The sequence below is a fragment of the Ursus americanus genome, chromosome 25, assembly GCF_024610735.1.
Source record: "Ursus americanus isolate L20-20 chromosome 25, mUrsAme1.1.p, whole genome shotgun sequence".
NCBI lineage: Eukaryota > Metazoa > Chordata > Mammalia > Carnivora > Ursidae > Ursus > Ursus americanus.
In genome coordinates this window covers 4770734-4796129 of record NC_142151.1, presented here as the reverse complement: position 1 = coordinate 4796129, position 25396 = coordinate 4770734, and the positions used below count along the sequence as shown (strand labels likewise).

General features: G+C 53.0%; 1 protein-coding gene across 2 annotated transcripts in view; it reads left to right on the top strand.

The window, feature by feature from the left end:
- IQSEC3 (IQ motif and Sec7 domain ArfGEF 3) overlaps positions 1-25396 on the top strand; it is a 101633-nt gene that overhangs the window by 69405 nt on the left and 6832 nt on the right. For both annotated transcript variants that reach the window (XM_087855537.1, XM_087855535.1), the window contains 7 exons: positions 106-267; positions 14654-14776; positions 15233-15399; positions 19218-19357; positions 20476-20601; positions 22603-22702; positions 22879-23040. In XM_087855537.1, the coding sequence (XP_087711663.1) occupies positions 106-267; positions 14654-14776; positions 15233-15399; positions 19218-19357; positions 20476-20601; positions 22603-22702; positions 22879-23040 (980 nt within the window). The remainder of the gene's footprint in view (positions 1-105; positions 268-14653; positions 14777-15232; positions 15400-19217; positions 19358-20475; positions 20602-22602; positions 22703-22878; positions 23041-25396) is intronic.

The window sequence follows — 25396 nt, the reverse complement described above, 5'->3', positions numbered from 1 at the left end:
GGCACTTCTGTGGGTTCCATGGGCTGGAAGAAAGGAAGGAAAGAAGTCATGGATAGCCTTGGCTCACTCTCTACTCCTTCTCCCCGCCTTGCCTCCCACCCCTAGAAACCCAGACAAAGGCATCCAGTTCCTGATCTCTCGAGGCTTCATCCCTGACACCCCCATTGGAGTGGCCCACTTCCTGCTCCAGCGCAAGGGCCTCAGCCGGCAGATGATCGGGGAGTTCCTGGGCAACAGCAAGAAGCAGTTCAACCGCGATGTGCTGGAGTGAGTGCCCCCCTCCCCACCCAGCGCCCAGGGTCCCATAGGACACAGGGGAGGGAGCAGGACCCCTGAAGTCTTGGCGCATCACTGTAGCTTGACCAGCCTCTTTTTCCCCCTCCTAAGTCCTGCAGAGATTTACTGCGCGTGCTCTGGGCAGGGTCCCATTGAAGCCACCAGGGGTACAGAAATGGTCAAAGGAGACAAAAAGGCCCCCCCTCCTTGCTGCTGTCTGGGGCAAGAGAGTGAGCCTGGAGAAGAAGAGGACAATGTCTGTCCTGGGGCCATCTCTGCCTGGTGAACAGGCCCTCAGCCCACCCTCTTGCTGCCATCTGCCCCGCCCCCAAACCCCCTCAGGCTGGTTTGCGCCCCACATGGGCTCAGTTTCATATTGGTGGAGGCAAACATGAGAAAAAAGGAGTTAGGCTGAGGTTTTTAGAGCAAGAAAATACTGTGATTCCATAAAGATACGTTTACCAAGATCAACAGATGGGGCAAGATGAGGGGCCAGAGCTCAGCTCTGTGTGTGTGGAGGCGTGGGCAGGTGAGAGCCTCTTCACACTCGCCACCCTCGAGCCGCGGGGCACAGGGTGGCCTCCTTGGGGACTTGGAGCCACCTCTCCCCTGGCAGAGAGAGGGTGAGGCCCCAGGAAGTCAACTCCAGAACCCCTTCTTGAAGGTCACCACGCCTCTCTCCCCACTTTCTCCTTGGGAAGTCAGCAGAAGTGTTTCTCTGGGGTTCTGAGAGAAACTTTCTCTGTCGTACTTGCTCTTGGAGTAGCAAGGGCCTGCTGTAGGGGGACGGGGGCTCCTGCCAAGGGTCTGGGAGCATCGGAGTCACGCAGCCTGACCGGGCAAGTTCGTCACTGCGCCTGGAGCGGGAGCGCAGAGACCTGGCCTCTGTTTATGCAGCAGTCTTGGTGCTGTGTCTTTGGACAAGTCCCTGCCCTCGGGGCCTGTGCTTCTGTCCTGTGGACCAGAGGGGCTGAATTACGAGCGATAGACCAGTGGTCCTCTGGAATCCCTGTCACATTCCTAAATTCACTCAGTCTAACTGAGTACAGTCAGAAGAGCAGGGGCTTGGACGCATCTGAGGGACCTTGAAATCCCAGGATGCCCCTTAGTTGACAGAACCCAGCTCCCCCCTTTTGGACGATCAGACCCCCTCCCCCACTGGTGCTTAAGATGCCCTGAGTACCTCCCAGAGGAAAGTGAACTGATAAGTGTGCTTCTTTCCCCCTCCTTTATTCTCCCTCTCCCTGGGGCTCCCCTTTCTCCTCAACACCACCCTGCTGGGTGGGGTGCCCTGAGGGGAGGCCCTGAGGAAATGATAGAAGGAGGAGAAAGATAAGTTTTCTCTGTCTCCTTCCTCACCTGATTTCCCTCCATCTGGCTTGTCTCTCTGGCCTTTTCATCTGCTTTTGTCCCCTTCTGTTCCTCCGTTTCCGTGGGAGGGCGGGTGGGGGTGCCGTGCCTCATCACTTCGCTCTCCCCAGCTCCGCGTGCCCCTGGGGGACCCCGCTTTGTCTCTCTGCTCTGGGAGCAGCCGTGCCTGCCTCACTCACAGGCCCTGAAGGACGGTCTCTTCTGTCCTCTGCAGTCCCTGTGTGGCCTGGCCCTGAAATGCTGACCTGCTAGGCCCACAGTGACCGGGCGCGCGGGGAATATGCAGTTTCTACCAGCCCCGGTGGTGCCCGTGCCGCCGAGCAGCACAGTGAAACTAACTGCCATCTCCCTGGGAGACTGAGTGTGTGGGCTGGAGACAGGCCAGCGCTGCAGCCTGCGGGAGGGGCGCTGGCTGGGGACAGGCTGGCAGCCGAGGTGGGGATCAGGCTAGGAATGAGGGGGCAGCATGGTGGCAAGAGAGTGCTGTGCATGAGAGGGCCCGCCCTGAACCCTGGCTCTGCTCCTCTTGCGCTGGGAGGCCTCCTCTGGGCCTCAGTTTCCTCACCTGGAAAGTTTGAGGGTCAGGCTGTGTGATCTCCAAGGTCCCTGCAACTCCTGTGAACCTATCATCTTACCCATTCCTCAGGGTCTTTGTAGCACCCTGGGATGGTGCAGAATCGTTTGCCCTGAACGTCAAAGCCATGCTTTGTCATGCCACCAGGGCATCCCAGAGCAGCCTGCCGGCTCCAGACCAGCGAGCTCACCCTTCCTTCCACAAACATGGACTGCCTGCTCTGGATCAGGAATGGGGCTGAGCTGGGCATCCCAGTGAATGCAGGATGGGGGCAGGGAGAAGTAGGTGTGGGCTCGTGGCTGGGGGCGGGCGGGGTGGGGGGGACTTACAGACCCAAGTGTCAATGGGAGAGATGAGCGGAGGAGTGTGGAAAGGGAGAGAAGGGGCCAAGGAACCTCCTGCAGGCCTTGCCACGTCAGGAGAGTGGAGTGCAGAGCTGAGCCCCCATCTGCCCCAGTGGGTGCCTCGGTCCCTTGTGGTTTATTCTGAGGCCATGCGGGCCCTGGGCGCCGAGGCCTGGGCACATCCAGCCTCTGCACGTAACAGCTCCACAGAAACGAGCCCTCTTCACCCAAGTCCACGTTGCTGCCTGCCTGGCTTGTCTCCTGCGAGGTGCCAGCGGGAGATGGAGAGCACGGAAGGAGCAGGCATTCACAGGGGAGCCAGACGCTGGGGCTTGGGGGGGGGTGTTCCCTGCCACTCAAGCCAGCTATCCTGCAACCTCCCAGCATCTGCTGCCTCTTCCTTACGCCCACCAGAGAAAACACACAATAACAAAGTCGCTGGTGCCATTTTGCCCAGGCCGAAAAGGCTTCATTGGGATTCTGCACAGCTTCCCTGCCCCCGCCTGGTGACATTCAGCATGTTGCGTCCGTTCTGTACAAAGCTGCTTGCTGAATAAAAGGACATAAATCACCCATCCCCTTGGAGACTGAGACGGCCCCAGCCACAGCACTCTTCAAGATGTGGCCAGGCAGGAAGGAGAGAGGGTGGAAGCCTCTAGGAGGGGATGGGGCGGGACCCCCACCATGACCACCCGTGGGCCTGTGGAGAAAAGGAAGGGAGAAGGGGCCAAGCAGAATCCACATCAGCTGCTGGCCTACTTCTGAGCACCACAGATGCCATGGGATCGCCTCCCGAATCTGCCCTTTGGTGCTCTGGGAAGCTGATCTCTTCGTCCCTTAGTGCCCTGATTCCATAGCAGTTACGTTCCAAGAAGGAAAGTATTTAATCAGGGTGTATCAAATAATAACAGAAGGCATACTGAGCTCAAAAGGCCACGTCCATTCCACTGTTTACCTGGGAAGGGTTTGGTTTTTATAAAGGAGAAACCAGCCTGTTTCCTCACTTGTCAAATGGGGACAATAGTACCCACGTCATACAAATTAAAATTTTTAAATGCATGTAAAGTGCTTACGTCAGTGACTGACGCTTAGTCAGTTCTTTACAAATATTAGCTATTTCTAATATTATCTTTCTCACTTGAAAGCACAGGACATTAGACGTCCTGTGGGGGTCTAATCCCCCAGTGGGGAATCCATCAGACACCTCAGGTCTGGTATGAAATCAGGTCCACTCCCCAGACAGCAAGAACTTGCTGGAGCTTGCTGGGGAAGGGAGAGGAGCTCATTTGGGGACCATCTTGCACTCTGAGGAAATCCTCTCTGGTGCTGAGGAGAGAAGGGCGGTGGCGGCCTGGCTGGAGGAGCCAGGCATCAGCAGGGGTTAGGATCCTTGGGTGCTGGAAGCTTTTCCCTCTCAGTTTTCACATGGCTGGGAAATTTGGCTCTGCTCTATTTCCCTTCTGAAATGTTCTCCTTAGCAGTTTGAAGGCCGGCGGATGGGGAAACGTTCCATGCTGGCTGTGAGCAGGCTCTTTTCTGGCCTGGGTGATCTTTTCTGAGGAGAATCATATACGTGGGGAGGGCATGGGTATCTGTCGTTTCCATGGACAGGCACGGAGGGCACCTTTTGGGTTGAGTTGCCAGAAAAATTTCCTGGGTGTTCCTTCTCTCGCTGTGTCTACTCCATTTTTTGTTCAGTATTAAGAGTTTGACATTTTAGTCAGATTGCATTATTTCATTTCCTTGGAAATGTGTTGGCCAGAGTGTAACAAATTTGTTCTTCTTAGGGGACATTCAGAAATGAAGACAGATTTCCTGTCCAACAGGCTGGGAGGCATTAGCCTTTCATGGCAGGAAGAAATTATTTGAGAATGTCCTGCCCGTTGTGCTGTGTGTAACCTCAGAACAGTTACTTTATTTCTGGGGAATTCCATCAGGAAGGAGAGAGCAGGCTGGGGCCCACGCAGACCCTTCTAGGTCTGGAGGAGGGTGGAAAGAGGCCCAGCGCAGGCAGGGATAGACTCTGCGCTTATTTCCACTGCTTTGAAAACCTGACACGGCCACCAGCCAGTGGGATAGAAGGAGAGGGTCTCTTCTTTTTTTCTTTTAAATTAAATTTAATTTAATTTAATTTAAATTCAGTTAATTAACATATAGTGTATTATTAGTTTCAGAGGTAGAGTTCAGTGATTCATCAGTTGCATGTAACACCCAGTGCTCATTTCATTACGTGCCCTCCTTAATGCCCATCACCCAGTTACCCCATCCTCCTACCCACCTCCCCTCCAGCAACCCTCAGTTTGTTTCCTATAGTTAAGAGTCTCTTATGGTTTGTCTCCCTTCTGATTTCATCTTGTTTTATTTTTTCCTCCCTTCCTCAATGATCCTCCATTTTGTTTCTTAAATTGCACATATGAGTGAAATAATATGATAAATCTTTTTCTCTGATTGACTTGTTTTGCTTATCATAAAACCCTCTAGTTCCATCCATGTCATTGCAAATGACAAGACTTCATTTTCGATGGCTGAGTAATATTCCATTGTGTGTGTGTGTGTGTGTGTGTGTGTGTGTCTATACCACATTTTCTTTATCCATTCATCTGTCGATGGACATCTGAGCTCTTTCCATAGTCTGGCTATTGTGGACATTGCTGCTATAAACATTGGGGTGCAGGTGCCCCTTTGGATCAGTATGTTTGTATCTTTTGGGTAAATACCTAGTAGTGCAATTGCTGGGTCAGAGGGTAGCTCTATTTTTAACTTCTTGAGGAAGCTCCATACAGTTTTCCAGAGCGGCTGCACCAGCTTGCATTCCCACCAAGTGTAAGAGGGTTCCCCTTTCTTCACATCCTCGCCAACATCTGTCATTTCCTGACTTGTTAATGTGAGCCATCTGACCGTTGTGAGGTGGTATCTCATTGTGGTTTTGATTTCTATTTCCTTGATGTCAGATGATGTGGAGCATTTTTCATGTGTCTGTTGGCCATTTGGATGTCTTCTTTGGAGAAATGTCTGTTCATGTCTTCTGCCCATTTCTTGATTGGATTATTTTTCTTTGGGTGTTGAGCTTGATAAGTTCTTTATAGATTTTAGATACTAGCCCTTTATCTGATAGGTCATTTGCAAATATCTTCTTCCATTCTGTCGGTTGTCTTTTGGTTTTGTTGACTGTCTCCTTTGCTGTGCCAAAGCTTTTTATCTTGATGAAATCCTAGTAGTTCATTTTTGCCCTTGCTTTGCTTGTCTTTGGCAACGTGTCTAGCAAGATGTTGCTGTGACTGAGGTCACAGATATTACTGCCTGTGTTCTCAAGGATTTTGATGGATTCCTATCTCACATTGAGGTCTTTCACCCATTTTGAGTCTATTTTTGTGTATGTTGTAAGGAAATGGTCCAGTTTCATTTTTCTGCATGTGACTGTCCAATTTTTCCAACACTATTTGTTGAAGAGACTTTTTTTTCCATTGGGTATTCTTTCCTGCTTTGTCGAAGATTAGTTGACCACAGAGTTGAGGGTCCATTTCTGGGCTCGCTATTCTGTTCCATTGAGCCTTGTGTCTGTTTTTGTGCCAGTACCATGCTGTCTTGATGATTACAGCTTTGTAATATAGCTTGAAGTCCGGCTTTGTATGCCCCCAGCATTGGTTTTCTTTTTCAACATTCCTTTGGCTATTCGGGGTCTTTTCTGGTTCCATAAATTTTAGGATTATTTGTTCCAGCTCTGTGGAAGGGGTTCTCTTTTAAAAATGAAGTCTTTAAGTTTATGGCCTTGACCCCTCGCATCTCCAGTGCCCTTTCCCCTGACCCCCCCACCACCACCATCACACACGTACACACACCTTGACAGACAAGAGATTTTCCTTAATAATAAAGAATCATGAATGTTTCAGACCCTCTTGCTCCTGTGTGTAGAGATCTATGGACCTTAAGTGTGGGGTGAACAAGTCCAGAGTTGAGACTCCCTTTGGCTTGGTCACATTAGCATATAAATTGGACTTTCACACAAAGACCTACCACCCAGTCCTTTCCTTTATAACTCGGGCCCTAGCTCTGGAGGACTTTCTCAATCCCTGTGTGGTACTTGGCTATGGCTTTGAAGTGGGATATCTAGGGAGTAGGATTCTAGGGAAGGGGCTTCCTGGGAGTTACATTCCCCTGGGGTTTGTAGAAGGGCCAGCTGTGAGTGAGCAGGCTGTGAGACATAACAGCGACAGCTCACATATATCAAGCGTTCTCTGTGTGCCAACAGGCACTGTGCCAAGACCCATACATGCAAAATCTCATTCCGTCTTCGCAGCAGCTCTGTGAGGTGAGTGCTATTAATCTGTGCCAAATGAAGGAACTGAGGAACAGAGAGGGTAATTAGCTTGCCCACAGTCATAGAGCTAATCAAGGGCTGAGATCTGAAGGGAGGCAGAATGGTTCTACAACCTGAGCCCATAACCCAACACCATCCTGCCTGTGTGCCTCATCTCAAGGGAAGTGTGATCCAAATGCCTTGTAGTTTTCATCAGACCCCAGTTGTGAAATGTGGTGCTGGAAGACCCCTGACACGGCCTGCTTGTCCAGCCCTCTCATTTCACCCAGGCAGGAAGTGAGGCCTAGAGAGAAGAAATGACTAGTCCCTTGGCCAGTGGCAAACTGAACGAAATCAGGTACTCTTCCGTCCCTAGACCCACCTTTATTGCTCTGCTCATCGGAGAAGAAAGCGAAACTGAGAAGCTGATTCTTACATCTCAAGAGGTCTGACCTACATCCAGTTCCTCTCTCCCTGATAGATGGATATTTTAAAGAGTTAATGGACAAACATCAAGAGGTGTAATTTCAGGCAGAGTTAACTGTTGATGATGGGAAGGGTCTTAATACCTATGCTAGAAGGAACTTCAGATTCACTTACTCACTAGGTATGTCAACTCAGACTTGGTCTCCAGGTACATAATGAAAACCATCATCTATGAAGCTTTGTTATATAGCTTTACATACATCGTCTGTTATAAAACTCAGAACCACCTGCCCACTACATGGTATAGGGGTCGGCCCATTCTATAGGTGGAAAAAGTGAGGCATGGAGAGTCTAGGTGACCTGAACTGAAAGGCTCAATGATGGAAACAAGATTCAGCCTCGAGGGTGTCTGACACCAGAGGCCTGACTTCTCATTCTGCCCATTCTTAATACCCTGGAACAGTGGTTCTCAAAGTGTGGTCCCCAGAACAGCAGCAGCAGCATCACCTGGGAAGTTGTTAGCGATATCAATCCTCAGACTCCACCCCAGACCCACTGAGTCAGAGCTCTGGGGGCAGCAATGGTGGGTTCACAAGCCAGCCAGGTGTTTCAGATGCACACTCAAGTTTGAGAACCCCTGGCAAGCGGGGATCCTGCCAGGCCCACTGAAGGGAGAGTCACCCCAGGCATCCACACTGACTTCGAATTCTTTGGGGTAATTTACACTTAGTTCTTTCGGTTCCTGAGTCCTCAAGGTGTGACCGGCAGCCATCCCTTCCGAGGCCCTCCCAGACGAGATTGTCTTTGTCCCTGTGTCGTCACCAGGAACACTGGCAGGTCCTCTTGCGTCAGCTTCCCTCTGCTCTATTTTCTGAGCCATGTCGCACTTTTCCAGAAGCCTTGACCTTTGTTGGGCATGTTATGAGTTCTGCCTAACAAAAATAACTCTCTGGCGGATGGGGATATTTTTAATTGAATTGTATGAGCCAAGAACTGCAGAAATAAAACCAAGGTTCCTACATCCCGTGGCAGTGGGCGGTTTCATTTTCCATCCTAATCCTGGAGCCTGGGCTTAGTACCCACCTAGAGCACGGGGCCCCCCCTGCTGTCTGCGGCGCTGCCCTCGCACCTCTTCTGAGCCTCACCTTCCAGATCTTTGCTGTCTCTCTGGCCAATTAAAAATCCCTGCTGCTATCATTACCTATTTTCAGCTCCAGTCAGTTCCTTTGTCTGCCAGACGCTGTCTTGCTATCGTAAAAGAAAAAAAAGTTGAGATGACGAAATTCATTTTGATCATAGTCGTGTACGACGCTTCATTTCCCTGCAACACGAGCTGCTTCCACGCACAGATCAGTATTAACAAACAATTTTATTCAGGGTTGTACCTGTTTATACAGATGCAGGGAACATCTGTGCTTATGCTTCCCCAGCCCCTGTGAGGAGCTTGCACAGGAAAGAGAGGGAGGGAGGCCCCAGCAGAAGCTACAGCTCTCCCGATTCACTCACTCCAGGATCAGCGGCACACCCCTGGGCAGGTGCAGACAGGCTCGGCTGGAAGCGGTTTAATGGGCACCAGTTTGCCGGGGTTCTCATCACTCACTCGCCTGCGCGTGCGGCTGAGGGAAGTGGGGAGCCTGTGCACGCCACACTGCCTCACTGCCTGCGGTCTGGCATCCACGGCGCTGTTTCCTAGGCAGCTCTGTCCCGTCTCGGGGGCAGTTCCAGATGATCTCGGCAAAGCAGGCCTAGCAATCCTGAGCCACCGGGCAGATCTCCCAGAGGCTCAGGCCACTGGGCTCCCTCCCTAGCTGAGCACATGCTCCGGGTCCCATTCATTCGCCCAGCTGGTCTCTCACTCACGCATTCATTCATCCCAGAAATGGTTATTGAATTCATATACATGCCAGGCATGCAGAGAGTAACAGAACTGCCTCTGCCGGAAGGAGCGCAGAGCCGGGTGGGAAGACAGGCAGGTAAATGTTATGGCACAGGGGACAACTGTAGCGGTAGACAGAGGTGTGTCTGGGAGGGAGGCCGTGGCAGCCCAGGAGGACTCCTGGAGAGATGGATAACTCACCAGGGACCTTGAGGTTGGGGTTGGGCGGCAGGAAGAAAGAACAGCATGTGCGAAAGTGTCAGGCTTGAGAGCCAGACTGCAGGAGGGGGAGCCAGGATGTAGAAGGGGTGGGAGAAGCTGGGAGGCTAGCACGGCCTTGCTTGCTCGGCCCAGAAACTTGGGCTTCAGGCTAGGGAGGTGGGAGGCCTTGGGAAAAATAGAAGCAGAGGAGTGAGTGACAGGACCAAATGGGTGTCCTAGAAGAATTGTTCTGGAACATGACTTGGAGGCAGGGAGGCTGGGTAGGAGGTCATCGCAGTCACAGTCCTGGGGAGAAATGCGAGAAATACCTAGACCCTTAGCCTGAGCAGGGGCCGCGGGAGGGAGAAGTAGGCGGGGCCGGGAGGCGTGGCCAGGCAGGCGGGGTGGGGGGGCGGGTCCAGGGAACAGACTCCGGAGCCGCTGAGAATTCAGAACGCTCAGTCTTTGCGTATGAGTATGTGTGTGCTTCAAGCTCTCTAGGGTAATTTGTGAAATTATACCAAATAAACGTGTATATTTTCAGTTTGGGAAAGGAGATGCAGGGGTCAGTGACATTTCAGCTGAAGAATCCCTCAAACTAGGTATTGTCAAATACTTAGAACAAGTTGAAGTATTAAATACCCGCTGAGACATGACATGCGTGTAGCCTGACCTCCCTGCAAGAGAGGCTAGCACGAGCTGGGGTCTTGTGAGTGTGCCCAGGCCGGCTCTGACTGCCGTTCAGACCAAAGCACCCGGATGGATTCAACAGCCAGAACTCAGAAGTGTGCTGGTCAACTTCCAGTCAAACGCAGAGCTGATGGTGCACTTGCCCCTCTGGACTCAGCTACATGGTCTTCTATTAACAATACAGAGCAACCAAAAAGAAAATTAACTAGTCAGTGATGAATAATAAAATGAAACGGGTGAATTCATAGTAAGAGATACACACACTTCCGAGTCATGGCAGGGGGCATTCAGAGTCACAGCGATGGGTGAGGCCACCTAGACACAGCTTGTGAAGACACAAGGCCCACTGGCATTGGACCCCTGTTGGAGTGGAGAGGGCCCCTCCGGGGGAAGAGGCCTCACAAGAGCAGGAAGCATGGGGCAAGCCCCTTTGTGTCTCAGTTTTGCCTCCTGCAAAACGGGGAGATTACGCCCCAGACAAGACCACCCAGAAACGTGTGATGTTTTTGACCTTAAAGATGGTCAAAGAGGAGAGACAGCCCTGGGCTGTCCGGGGTGGAGGCGGCGGGATGGATTTGGAAAACTGTCAGACAATCCGCTCCCCACAAGGATTCTGCGGTGGCAAAGAAGGATGGGGAGGGGGCGATTTTATGCGCTGGTAGACCCAGCGAAATAAGCGAAGCCGTGGGAAAGAGTGAGAGAAGAGGAGAGAGAAAGGAGGTCGCGGTGCAGGTTGAGCTGGCACTTTGGGAGAGAACACAGCATCGCGCCGGGTGGAAGGGCAAGGGTTTGGGTGATTGCAGGATGGCCGAGGCCCCTGAGGTGAGGGTCCGCTGGGGCAGGCTTGTCAGGAGAGAACACAGCCTCAGCCCAGCCAGCTGCCCTGGGGGGCACAGGCCTCCCCAGGAAGGCACACGGTGGTTCCCTGGGGTGAGGGAGAGGAAGCAGTCATCGCCAGCTGTATTCCAAAGCCAGCCAGGAATGATGCTGTGGTCTCCTGCTGACTGTGGGCCCTCTCTGCTTCTGGGTCCTTCTCAGAGAGTGGGGGCAGTCCTGAGAGGTCACCTGGGCCAGTTCCCAGCTCTCCAGAGAGGAAGGCATTTGTCTTCTCGGGGACAGTAATGCCCCACCACCACCCAACCCTGCTTCTTCCCTTCCATCTGGGGGTTTGGCAGAACACATTGAGATTTCTTCCTCCTGGATCTGAGAGCCCCAGGACACCATCAGCCCATCAAACACTGATGCCCCATGGTGGCAGTCGCAGGGAGTAAGGCGGGAAATAAGTGTGTGCGTGCGTGTGCGTGTGTGTGTGTGTGGAGGGGACACTGCATCTGTCTCCACCTCCTCCCATCCCTCCCTCACCACTCCCCCCGCAAAAGCAGCCCCTGACAGCCTGATAGGGGCATGCGTGCTCCCGGGAGCTGCTGCCTGATGGCCCATGAGTTGCTGGATTCATGTTTTTCTAGAAGCCTTCACATGGGCTGGACCCCCTCCGACCCTGGCACTCAGCTCAGTCATTGGTTTTCAGGTTTTAAGAATCGCCTGGACAGCTTGCAAAAAAATGCTGATTGCCAGGCCTCGCCCCCACATATTCTAGTAGGTCAATCTGGGATGGGGCTCAGGGACCTGTGTTTTACCAAGCCATATCCCAACTCTTACAAGGGGCCCTCGAGGACGTGGGGTGTAGACTCCCCACCCCGCAGCCCAGGCGACCTCCCCACAAAATCCTTCCTGCCCCCCGCCCCCCGCAGCCCTGTGACTGATCTACTCAGCACTCCCCAGTCTGCGGGCTAGCATTTCCATCTGGCTGAGTCTCAGGCTCTGGGCTCATTACTGGAGCTTTCAGCTGCATCCCCGAGCAAGCCAGTGAGCAGGCTGCAGGTCACCTGAGTGAAGGCCTGGAAACTAGGCCATTGTGCTTGGCCGAGCAGATCTCACTTTCTCCCAGCTGCTCCACTGCCCCCCACCATGGTGCCCAGGGCCTCAGGCACCCACCCCCTCAGAGCACTGGGGCAGAAGGCACAGCACAGAGGCTCTGGGAGCGAGACTGCTGAGGGATACAGGGGCCCCATAGCAGTGGGATGGGCAGACTGATGAGGCAAGTTCTGGACAGCAGCTGGATGCCTGGTTGGGGCACCAGGGGCCAGCCTGGGGTCCTCCAGGTTTGGCCAGGCTAGGGCCCACCGCCCTCCCCCGTGGCCTTGACGTGTCAGGTGGGGGCGGGGTTGAGCCCTTCTGCTCCACACCCAGGCCACCCCAGTCCAGTCTGTGGCGTTCTCCTCCACCTCCATGTCCTGTCCTTTTCCACCTCTCTCGCCTCTCTTTCCTCTCTTTGTCTTTCTGTCTCTTTCTTTCCCTGTCTCTCCCCCATCTATCTCTTGTTCTGTCTCCGTCTCTCCCCCGTTTTGTGGGTCTTTCTCTCTTCCCCTGTTCACCTCCCTGCCTCTATTTTTCTGTCTCTCTTGCCTTCTCTGTCTTTCTGTCCTTGTCCTCTCTGTCTTTCTCACCTGACTCTATCCTCTGTGTCTCTCACTGTCTCCATTTCTGTCCTCTCCCTGTCCCTGCCTCCCTAGCTCCAGTGCGTGGTCCCCTCACTGCAGTACTGCACGGGTTCACCTCTTCCGACTGGCCTCACTGTCTGGCCCAGTCATGCACGATTCATAACTCCTGACGGGACTGGGCTAGGGGACACGTGGATGCAGGCCCCACGATGCTGCTCCCAGGCTTACCTTCCAGCTGGGGAAGGCCTAGGGAGGAGGCGACACGCTGCTGGGAAATCAGAGCGGCCTTTCCCCAGGCTAGCCCTGGAGGCTGCTACTACTAGTTGTCATTATTGGGCCACATTCTTGCCTCGGCACCCCCCTACCCCCCGGCTTTGCCGTCTCACTCACTATCCAGGCAGACCAGCCTGATAGAAGGCTGTGTTTGACCAAGCCTCGGATGGGAGACAGCCATCTCCCGTGTCCCTCCGAGCTGAGGCGGGCTCCCAGCCTCCCCTTCCTAGAAGTCTCAGTGATGCCCTCTCTTCCCTGTTCCCCCTGAAAGGAGTGGGGGAGGGAGAGCCCACAGGCCACAGGCCCTGACCACGGCTGTGCAGCGGTGTCCCCGTGCTTTCGCCTAAACATCCACACCAGAGCCAGGGTTGTGTCTGGATCTCTGAGTCTCCGGCCTGTGGACCCTGCACAGGAGCCAGCCTCGGGGAGGGAGTGGGTCCTGTCCTGGGCTGGTCCCTCCGTGCACGCGGTTACTGGGCAAATGTTCCCTGAGTCCCCCAGTGTGCTGGGCACTGAGCTGCACGCTGGGCTCGAGCCTGGAGCTCCCCTTGCCTTTTTGGGAGGCAGGCAGCCCAGTCCTCTGCTGCCCAGGGTTGTGACCCCGTGGCAGCATCAGCAGGGGCTGTGGAGGCAGAGGGCTGTGGAGGCAGAGGGCTGCTCCCGCAGTGGGCCCTGTGAGGCTGGCTATAAATGGACCAGGAGAGAGGAGACTGGACAACAGCACGGGTGCAGAGAGGGGGGAAATCAGCTGGGAGAGCCTGTCGGCACATGTGAGATTCTGCCCTTCTCAGCCACTCAGGTCTGCTGCTTGGCCAGCCTGGGTTCCTGCCCACGGCTCACGCCCTAGCGACAGGGCACCCCCGAGGACGGTGAGGCAGCATGAGGTAGGGGGGGCCTGGCCCCAGAACCCATGAAAAAAAGGGGTCCCTTGAGCAGGGCCAGAGGAACAACACTGCCTCGTGGGGGTGACCAGAACACATGTCCCCACCCTGACCTCCCCCCACGCACTGCAGGGGGACACTGAGATGCATACTCTCCAGGGCTAGAGGTGACATTTCAGAGGTAGAAGGGCCCTTGGGGAGCAGGATTCTGGATCCTTCTCAGAGAAAGAAACTGAGGCTCTAAAAGATGAGTCTTGAGCGCAAGTCACCAAAAATGCTGCGGTGGGACCGGGCTCAGAGTCCGGCCGTGTTCGTCACGGGTCCCCTCCCACGTGAAGCTGATTGCCCGGCGCTGCTCCAGGCTCAGGGCTCCTTGGTGCAAGGGAGCTTAGGGTGAGCCCGCTCCTCTCCCATCCTGCCTCAGGCAGAACCCAGGGCTGGTGCTGGAGGAAGTTTCAGTCACCTGGAAGCCCAAGTGGGAACGAGAAACTAGGGAGACGGACAGGCTCCTAGCAAGACCAGAAGAGTGTATCATTCTCATTCCTATGTCAAACCTCTGTCTGACTTTGAGACCTTCTGAGGCTGAGAGGAAAGGACCTGGGTGTGGAGGTGGAAGACCAGCCGCCTTCTGGCTGTGCAGCCCCGGGCAGCCCCCCGGCCTCTCTGGGCCTCAGGTTCTTAGCTGTGCAGTGGAGATGCAGCCGGCCGTCTGCCTCATGGGACTATTGTGTTAGGGGAAGGACGGTGAGGGAGGGTCCTCTGGGGTTATTCAAGGGAGAGCCCCAGGGAAGATTTGGTCTAGGAGGCCTGAGTCAGTCCCCTCCTGGTTGGTCACAGGGACCCAAGTCCCTCCCCCACTTTGAGCCCTATCCCTCTGCTGCCTCGGGCTAAGGGAGACTCAGGGGCCGACCTCTCCTCAAGACCCCTCTGCCCCCGCCCCCAGCTGCGTAGTGGACGAGATGGACTTCTCCAGCATGGAGCTGGACGAGGCCCTGCGGAAGTTCCAGGCTCACATCCGCGTGCAGGGGGAGGCCCAGAAGGTGGAGCGGCTCATAGAGGCCTTCAGGTAGGGCCCCCTTCTGTAGCCCCCCTCCCCTCATCCAGCCCTCAGAACACACGCCTGAAGCACGGGGGACCAGAGATGCTGGGGGGGCAGTCCGGGGCTGGGGAGAAGTCCTCCTGGTGGGGCAGCAGGGGTGGTGGACTGGGTGGAAAGGAGGGAAGGAAATAAAAGGGAAGAGGAGCCCTTTAGCTCACTAAGCTGGAGCAGCGCCGGGCAATCCAAGTGGACGAAAGGCTTCTCACTCATCGTGCATCCGTGCAAGGTGAGGGCTCCACGGGTGTGCGACACCTGCCCTGTCCCCTCAGCGGGGAAGAGGACCAGGCTACAGGGCAGACAGCCGTCGTTAGGGACCCGATGCCCTCGGAGAACCAGCATACAGGGCCCAACAGCCCCCGGTCTCTGGAGCTTAGGGAGGGGGAGAGGGCCTCACTCGGCACCCCCCTCCGTGTCGCACCACAGCCAGCGCTACTGCATGTGCAACCCCGAGGTGGTGCAACAGTTCCACAACCCCGACACCATCTTCATCCTCGCCTTTGCCATCATTCTCCTCAACACTGACATGTACAGCCCCAACATCAAGCCTGACCGCAAGATGATGCTGGAGGACTTCATCCGAAACCTGCGAGGTGAGGAGGCGAGGGAGGAGGGGCCGGGCCACAGCTCGGGCCCCTGCTGCTCAGCGTTAATTCTGTGAGCCTGAGCTATCGTAGATGTCACCCTGGCAGCCAAGGGCACAGGACGCTGCTGTCTGGTCCTGGTCATGCACGGCAGTGTGGGAAGGCTGCTTGCTCTTTATGACTTAGACACGTTCTAAAGGCCCCACCTCCTCATACCATCCGTTTTGGGGGTTAGGATGTCAGCATATTCTTGGGGGAGGGGGACACACACATTCAGACCACAGCAATTTCGCATTGTAGAATATAAGGATTAGCTCTCTTTCATCCACCTTCCCCAGCCCACCCCTGCTAGAACGACACCATGTTTATGTTATTAAGACATAACCACGGTCCAAAGCTGAGTCTTGAAGTATATCATGAGATATACTCTAGCTCTGCTCCAGTCTGGACGGGATCCCTCCCCCATCATCTGGGGGCCCCCTTCGCTCCCTATATCCGAGATTTCATGGCTTGCTCATTCTTAGTTCACTTACGTAGGAAAGGTACCCTCGCGGCAAACTTTCTGAGAACCTGTGTATCTGAATATGGCATTTTCTACCCTCACTCTTGATCGGGAGTTTGGCTGGGAAGAGAATTCCATATTGGAACAGGGAACTCAGAATTCTGACGGCGTCTTTTAACGGGTGGTGGTGCTCTGCTGTTCCAATTCCTCACCTTTTGCATATTATTATTTCTCTCGCTCGCTCTGAAAATTTCCCGGCTCTTCTCTTTGTCCTTTGTGTTTTAAATTTTCATGATGCTCCACCTCGTTCTGGTTCTTTTCTTTTAATTGAAGTATAGCTGACATCCTGTTAGTTTCAGGTGTACAACAGAGTGATTTTTATACACCAGCAAGCGATCCCTACGATATGTCTAGTTACCATCTGTCACCATACAAAGTTACTGCAATGTTATTGACTCTTTTTTCTATGCTGTAAATTGCATCCCCATGATTTAATTTATTTTGTAACTGGAAGTTTGTACCTCCTAATCCCTTTCACCTATTTTGCCCACCCCCAACCCACATCCCCTCTGGCAACCAACGGTTTGTTCTCTGTATTTATGGGTCTGTTTCTATTTTTTGTTTTGTCCATTCATCTGTTTTGTATTTAGAGTCCACATAAAAGTGAAATCTTATGGTGTTTTTCTTTCTCTTTCTGACTGATTTCACTTAGCCCAGTACCCTCTAGGTCCACCGATGCTGTTGTAAATGGCAAGATTTCATTTTCTTTTATGACTAATATTCCATTTTTTATATATGTCATATCTTCTTCATCTATTCATCTTTCACTTCTTCCACATTTTGGCTGTTGTAAGTAATGGTCGGTCAGTGGACATGGGGGTGCAGATATCTTTTCAAACTGGTAAGTTTCTTTATGTTTGTTTTTTTTTTTATCTCTTGTGCTAGCACTAACTTGATCCTTCAGTCTAGAAACATGTCTTCCGATTGTGGGAAGTTTTCTTAAATATTGTATTTGATCATCTCCCCCCTTCGTTTTCTCTGTACTTTCTGAAACCCTTATTATTCGGATGTTAGATCTCCTAGTTTGATCTTCTAATTTTTACAGCTTTCTATTTGCCATCTTTGTCTTCTTGTTGGATTTTCTTGAAGATGTCTTGCAAGTTTCTTAAGATTTTCATTTCTGCTGTCATATTTTTCATTTTCAAGAAGCTTTTGTTCTTGAGATGTTCCCCTCTTTTATAGCATTTTAGTCTTATGTTGTAGATGTGGTATCTTCTTACACATCTCTGATGGTATTTATTTATTTCAGTTTCTCCCTGCTTGTCTCTATTTCTTCTGGCTTCCTTTTCCTGCTTCCCCATACTTCTTTCTCTTTTGTGTTATAGACTTTCCATATATATATATATATGATGAAACTTGGTTGTTTTCTCATATTTAAGAGTAAGCTAAAAGGCTGATTAAAAACTGTGAGTATGGGCGGGAGGCGCTGACCAGTGGGCTTTCTCATAGAGTGATTTAGTTGAGCTGTTTCACTGAGGGATCCCTACTACAGCATCTTTAGATTTTTCTCTTCTGTCTGTTGATTGCCCGGAAGAGAAATGTCCGATCTATTGCCCAGAGGGTGTAAGTCTGGCTGCCAACGTTCTAAGATCATCTGGGTCAATAGGACTGAGAGGATCTCTTAATACATAGACATCAACTCCATGCCTCAGTTTTCAGCAGAGTCCCAACTTTGGCTGGGCTTGGGGTCCCTCACCCCAGATTTCCCGGCTCACCTCTTCCAGAGGACTAACCCTCAGCCTGCTGCTGGAGTGGAGGAAGGGACAGGGAGATCTAAACGCTTTTTAGATTGATGATCAACCTATTTTCCTGTGTCCAGCCCGACGTTACGTCCACTTTCGGGGATTCCTGTTGCCACCCATTCCAGAGCCTTTGGTGGTTCTGTGGTGTGTTGAGTGGCTTGTAACCTCTCTGCTGGCTTCAGGTTCCATTCTCTCTAGTTTGCCAATCCATCTGCTCATTTGTCCCCTTCCCAGGTCACATGGTGCCATTGTTTCTTCTCTGCTTTCTTTAAAAAACTCCCTTTGACCAGAGGTGTGTGACCTGCCTTCTTCAGCTGGGAGCCTCTGTGTGTTCACTCCTGTGTGTTCAGTCCTGCTCTTTCTTGCCCCCAGCCTGATGTCTTTTAGGCCCCCAGGGGTCTGCTTTCTTTAAAAAACTCCCTTTGACCAGAGGTGTGTGACCTGCCATCTTCAGCTGGGAGCCTCTGTGTGTTCAGCCTCTGTGTGTTCAGTTCTGCTCTTTCTTGCCCCCAGCCTGATGTCTTTTAGGCCCCCAGGGGTGCTGCATGGTTAATATGCCTGACTTGAACAACCAAGATCAGATGTGGAAGAAACAGGGTTGATACAAAGAGTTGCTCATAGAAGATATAATGTCCTCTCACCAGTTAGGAAATCTCCTTTGAGGACACTTGCCAAAGTTGCTTTATTTTCCATTTTTCTCTCTTATAAGAGAAGCATATAGCTACTTAAAAAAAAAAGATTTAGAAAATGTAGAAAGAAGAAATTTTTTTATTGCCTCTCTTTCTACCTCCCAAAGAAATTTGTTTCCTTGTTGGTCAACTTCCTGATAGTATTTTTTGTTACCAGAGTGTTAGGACTATGAAGTAGGAGAAGGGAGTAAGTTCTGCTTACCTGCATTGCCACAGGGGGCTGTCCGTCTCCTCTTCATCTAATGTCTAACCAGCACCCCGCTTCCTGCCACGCTCCCAGTGAGGGAAGAATCTTGTCATACATTCAGCAACTAATCATTGAGCACCATGCTTCCTCATGGAGAGGTGCAGAGGGTCCAAGAGGGAGGAGATCCAAGAGAGAACAAGACGGAACATCAGCTTTCAAGAGACTCTCATGGGATGCGGGGGGCAGGGAGCGGGCGGCGGGGGCGGATAGACAAATACACAGAGGACAAGAGAACTACAGAAGCAAGTTACTGAGCAGGAGCATGGAGGCTGTATTTGGGGATGAGGAAAGAGGTGGGAGGGGGGAGTGGAGGTTCTGATTATGGAACAGCAGGAGATGAGGCTGCGAATGTGTGTTGGGGCCATATTATAGTAGTTCTGGTGCCTGGCTAAGGAGTCTGTCCTTAATTCAATAGGTATGGGGAGCCAGTCATTGAAGGTGTTGGAACAGGGACAGGGCAAAATCAAGGCCACCCTCGAGGAGCCTCAGTCTGGTGGGGGCTTCCCTTCTCTGTCTCCAGGCCTCTAACACCTGCCTCCCTCCTTCCCCCGCCTCCCTGGCCTCCCCTTCCCACTCCATGCTGGTAGGTGTGGATGATGGTGCCGACATCCCCAGGGAACTGGTGGTAGGCATCTACGAAAGGATACAGCAGAAGGAGCTCAAGTCCAATGAGGACCACGTCACGTATGTCACCAAGGTGGAGAAGTCCATCGTGGGCATGAAGACAGTAAGTGCCCACCACAGAACAGCACTCACTTCCTCTTCCATCGCTGCCAAGCCCCCACCTTGCACCTCCTTTTGTCTCCCATGTGACATCTCCTCCCATTCTCCTCCTTCCCTTTCAGAAACACTTTTCCATTATTTGCTCACTTCATAGTGATTGAGTCCTCACTATGTGCCATCCACCACACGCTCTGTTTCCCCTTGCCTCTTTCCTGGTGGCTACCAGCCACCACAGCAGGATAGCCTGAAGTGAGGTGTCAGGAAAGACTGCCCAGTGGTCTAGGGTTGAAGCATCGGGATGGTCAGATGGGGAGACTAAGGATGGGCTGGATACTGGGCTTTCCTGGATGGTCCTACTGAATAGAAGACAGGAAAGAGGCTAAAGAGCCTTCTAGACTGTGGTGTCCCAACCATTGGGCCGCCCTTCAGTTGTGACCTATGCCGCAGGCTGTATGGTCCAAGTTGGCAATGATGCTCTATAGTTTACTACTCATACGTCAGCAGAGGCTCTTCGTGCCATAAATATAAAGGATGTAGGGTGGGTTCTGGTATTTGTTTCCAGTTTCTCCTCCCTAAATTGCTGACCCAAGAAGCAGCGTGGGCTCTGCACTGGGCTCCTCTGTGCGGGGATGGCCCTTTTCTGCCCAGAGCCTTGATTGCTGAGGTCTTTTTTTTTTTTTTTTAAGATTTTATTTATTTGTGAGAGAGAGAGAGCACAAGCAGAGGGAGCAGGAGAGGGAGAAGCAGGCTTCCCACGGAGCAGGGAGCCCGATGCGGGACTCGATCTCAGGATCCACCCCAGGATCATGACCAGAGCCGAAGGCAGAAGCTTAACTGACTGAGCACCCCGGGTGCCCCGCTTGCCGACGTCTCAGCATCTGTCTGGTCTGCAGTAGATTTTTCTACACACAGCAGACCCGAGGCATCCTCGCCATCCCCTCCCTCTGCCACACTCGCATTTGGGTGTGCAGGAGAGAAAGGGACAGAGGTGCCACCCTGCAGGCCGCAGCCTGGGTCGTGGTTGCGGGGGGGGGGGCTCCAGTTCTTGGAGGAAAAGGGGTTGGCGGCAGCCATATTTGAACAATCTGGAAGCTCTTTTCGACTGCCATGCCCCTGCTCCAGGTGCTGTCGGTGCCCCACCGCCGCCTGGTCTGCTGCAGCCGGCTCTTCGAGGTGACGGATGTGAACAAGCTGCAGAAACAGGCCGCACATCAGAGGGAGGTGTTCCTCTTCAACGATCTGCTGGTGGTGAGTGGACTGGCCAGGCCGGGGCCACCTGCTGCTGTGCTCAGCCTTAGCCCTGACCGGAGAGAGGCGGCGAGGGCCTCAGAGACCTCCTTCAGAATGCTATAGTTATTTACCTCTTTCCATGGCACTCTCACATCATGGGGGGGGGGCGGGGTTGCAGATATGATCATTTCTACTTCATAAGTTATGATGCTGAGGCTCGGAGGAACTAAATGATTTGTTTATGGTTCCACGGTCACGATGGGAATGAACCGGATCCCAGATCATGTGCCTCTCCCACGTTACGGAAAACCCGGGGCAGGAAGAGGATAGGGTGTGCTTCACGCCCCACAGCCAGGGAGGGACAGTGAGCCCGAGTGGGGCGTGCGCTGCCCGGGGACTGTGTGCACATGTGTGTGTGTGTGTGTGTGCACGTGTGTTGTGTGAGCAAGTGTGTGGCAGGGTTGGGGGGTACTCGCTCTTTGAAATAGGTATCCACTGCACAATATTTAATGAGTGTCAACTGTGTACTAGGCATTTTTGTAAGTGTGGGGAAACAGTGGTGGACAAGACTGGGTTTCTGTCTTTCCCTCGTATCCCACATCCTCTCTATCCATGAGTCATGTTGCGCTTCCTCTAAAATTATCCCACATCTAATGACCCACCTCTGAGGTCCACCTTCCACAGAGCAGCAGAGTGACCCTTCTAGAGTGCATCTCAGGCCACGTGTCTGCCACGCTTCCCATGACAGGCAAAGGAAGTCCACACTCGCCGACCCGGGGCCTCCTGGATCCCTGACCTCCGCTCCTCTGCTTGGCTGCGAGGGCACCCTGACCCCACAGGCTGCCTCCCACGGTCCAGGCTCCTTCCATCTCAGACCTTTGTTCTTGCTGCTCCCCCAGACTTTGCCCGGCCACCTCCCTCTCTTTATCCAGGTCTCAGTTCAAACATCACCTCCTCCCAGAGGCCCTCCCTGTGCACCTCGGAAAGTAGCCTGCCCAGTCACCTTCTCTTCTTTACCCTATTTCATTTTCTTCAAAACACTCACCAGGGTCTAGAATTACCTTATTCACCTCTTCCTTCACATTGGTTTTTCTCTGCTTATTATGCTTTGTGGCATTGGTTTATACCCCTGAGGGGTTTCCTCTGGAGCAGTGTTAAGTACCCTGAGGGCAGGGCACTCTCTCTCTCTCTCTCTCTCTTGCTCCCCCTCCCCCACTCCAGTGCCCCCAGGGCCTCCAGGGCCCCCAGGGCCCAGCTAGGAAAAGGTGCATTTGTGTATTGAGCACCTGGCTAAGTTTCCATTTTAGTTGGGGAGGCAGATAGAAAATAATTAAGAAAACAAATAAACAAGATACTATCAAATTGGGAAGAAGGTGGCCTGAAAGTGAGTGTCAGGATTGGGAGGGGCTGGGATGGGGGAGGATTTGGTTTGGTTTGTTTCTGTTTTTTACTTGGGCTGCTCAGGGAGGGGATCTCTAAGGAGGCAGCATCTGAGTTGAGATCTAAGTAATGAGAATATCCCAGCCATGCAAAAAGCTGCAGGGAGGGTTGTGGACGGGGGGATAGCATGTGCAAAGGTCCTGCAGGGGGACTGAGCTCGTCCTATTCAGGCCACAGAAAGGAGGACAGCAGGGCTCAGGCATAAAGCCAGAGTGAGGCATGGACCAGATGGGGAGAGGCAGGAAGTGTGGACTGGCTTCTTCTAATTGCGGTGGGAATAGCCACAGAGGTGTTTTATGTAGTTAAAAAAACCCCATATTTTGATATAGTATGTATTTGTATGCATGTGTATACATGTGTGCATATGGGTGCAGACACATATATCAATGTGTGTATGTGTGTGTACATATAAACGTGTATATGTGTGTGAATGTATCCTAAGTATACAACTGTGCAAGTGTGCTCACGTTTCTTTGTATGTACTTGTGTGTTCCCCAGTGTCCCTGCGTGTTCATGCATCCTAGTGCACGCACACACGTGTGCACCATCAGTGCGTGTCCCTCTCCCTCTCTTGAACAGATTCTGAAACTTTGCCCGAAGAAGAAGAGCTCCTCCACATACACCTTCTGCAAGTCGGTGGGCCTGCTGGGCATGCAGTTCCATCTCTTTGAGAATGAGTGTAAGTCTCCCTCGGACCCAGACATGTGGCCAAGGCGGTTTGGGTGAACGTTGCAGGCTGGAGGGATGGTGGAGGGGATAAGCACCGCCAAGGCCCCGGCCACTCTCCCCACTGCGCTGCCTCCAGCCTCACCGGCTGCTGCTCACGGCCACGGGGGCCTGGGGTCTGCTTTCCAGATTACTCTCACGGCATCACCCTGGTGACCCCACTTTCGGGCTCTGAGAAGAAGCAGGTGCTGCATTTCTGTGCCCTGGGCTCGGACGAGATGCAGAAGTTTGTGGAGGATCTGAAGGAGTCCATCGCTGAGGTGACAGAGCTGGAACAGATCCGGATAGAGTGTAAGGCCGCGGTGTGCTGCACGGCAGGGGCGGGGAGGGGGTGCTCCCCTGCAGCAGGGAACGGGGGCTGCTTGTGGCGTGAGTCCGACTCCTTGCCCCACTCTGGAGTGAGTGGGGAGTGAGCCGAGGCCCCTCCTGCCATCCCAAGCCCTCCTCCAGCCCCGGCGCACCATCACGGCCCAGGTGGGTGCCGCTGCTGTTCGAGTTTCTTCGCAATTAAAGGGGGGGGGGGGCGGCGCGCAAGAGCACGCACACCTGTGGGCACACCCAGCCAGGCTGTGGGGCTGCGCTTGCGCCCCTGGGAGCAGAGGACTCCGCGGTGTCTGGCCAGCGCAGCTGAGCCAGCCGACCAAAGCAGGCGTGCCAACCTCAAGTCTGTGCGTCCAGCGCTCCTCTTCCCACCTCTCAGCCCCTCCCCCTGGATCCCGTCAGACTCACACCATACACCTGGCTGCTTCATTTCGTTCATCTCTTTTCATCTCGAATCGTCCCCCACTTTGTTTTTTTATGATGTGGTCTTTTTGACGAGTCCAGCCCGGTTTCCTGACTACTCTTCATCTAGGAGTCCTCTTTTGGTTCCTCTAAGGAATGCCTGGATTCTTCATTGTTCCGAATCAGGCATTGAGAAACGATGTGGGCCTCTTTGGAGGGGCAGGTGGTTTGCCAGTTAACTTTGTGGTTGGGGAAAAGAGCAGTGATGGCCCCAAGCTGTGCCCACTCGCAAGCTTTCCCTGCTTTCGCATCCCCCGTGGCTTCAGATTGCCTTTCATGCGAAATTAAAGAACAGTGGATTCAGAAACTAAAAGAGCAAAACAGATTTCAGGTCTGCCGTCACTTAGTCGAAAAGTGCTTCTAAATTAATATAAACCCATTAGGCAATAGGAAAGGCCGGGGGACTTTCGGGGCAGGGCGCCAAGAGGACAGGGTGGTGCTTTTTAATCCGCGTTTCTGGAGCACCTACTATGTGCCAGGCAGTTTGTCTATAGCGCTCACAGCGATCCTGCAGGGTGGTGCTTGTCCCCAGTTTACAGACCAGCCTCAGGGAAGTTAAGGGATGTATTTAACATCATGCATCTTAGAAGTGGGTGAGCTGCCACGTGCTGCTTGCATTTAGATCTGCTTCTGGGGTTCATCTGCTTTCTACCCTGACGTTGACAAAAGAGCTTCCGATTAGAACAGTGAAAGGAAACAGCTCAATCCGGTCAAAACAGAAGCCCACCAGAGCAGACTGTGGGGTTCGGTCACGGCTTCGGGGGGAGGGGGTGTAAGTCCCCCTGCTGCGCTCTGCTGGCATGCTTGAGCTCGGTGGCGGGACCAGAGGCTCAGAGATGCCACCCTAGCGGCCGATCTTGAACATTCTCAAGGACATACCCTGAAAGGTCACTTCTGTCATTGTCAGAATGTTACAGACGGCTTTGCCCCGCGCTGGGGAGACGCAGTGCCCCAACGGGCACGAGCATTGCCGAAAGAGGCCCCCTTTCCGCCTGGGAGCAGCGTACCCATCCCTCCCAAAGTACAAAGGCGTAGATAGTGCCAGAATCAGTCTGTCAAGAGTGAATGTCCTCCCCTGCTGTCCAGAGGGCAGGGGAGCAGGGGGAGAGGCTCACATCTGGCTCTTACTCTTCAGATGGAGAGAAGGGGAAGCAACAGCTAAGAAAAGATGAAGCACAGGCCAGGGAGGCAGGGAGGGAAGGAAGTAGAAAAAGGGAAATGAAAAGAGCGGAGCTCCCATTTATTCCATGCCCAGCCCCAGGCTGCGTGCCGGACCTCTTCTATTATCTAATCCTTGCCACAACTTTCCATGAGGCGGTAGGATTGTCCTCATTTTACAAATAAGGAAAGTGAGTCTAACAGCTGAAGGAGGTTGTCCGAGTTCACACAGTCAGTGACAAAACAGGATTTGCACCAAGTTCCTCGGAGCCCTTGCTTGTAATTACGATGCTAATTTCTCCAAAGCCAAGACAGCCCCTCTCCAGGGAGGGACAGCCCTCCGCTCAGGAAGCGTGTGAAGTACTGACTGATGGTGTGACTCAGGCAGTCAGGACAAATCGTGCTGGTTTGGAGGTTTGCTGGCCAGTGTCCCTGGATTATAGACGACTAGAGACACAGAAAATGGGACCCAGGAGAGCGGTTTTAATAAAAGGAACCTGAGTTGTGTCTCCTGGAAAAGAGACACTGAAGGAGTGCTTTAATCATGACTGGAACAGGCTTCCCGTCTAGTGAGAGGAATCAAGGTTGAGGACAAGACGAATGCCCTGGCCTTGCGGGCTGGGCAGCACCGACATCCTCAGGTGGGAAATCTCCTCCCTGGGGGGGCTAAGCCAGCTGGGTGGGCTCTGTCCTGCCCGGGTCAAGG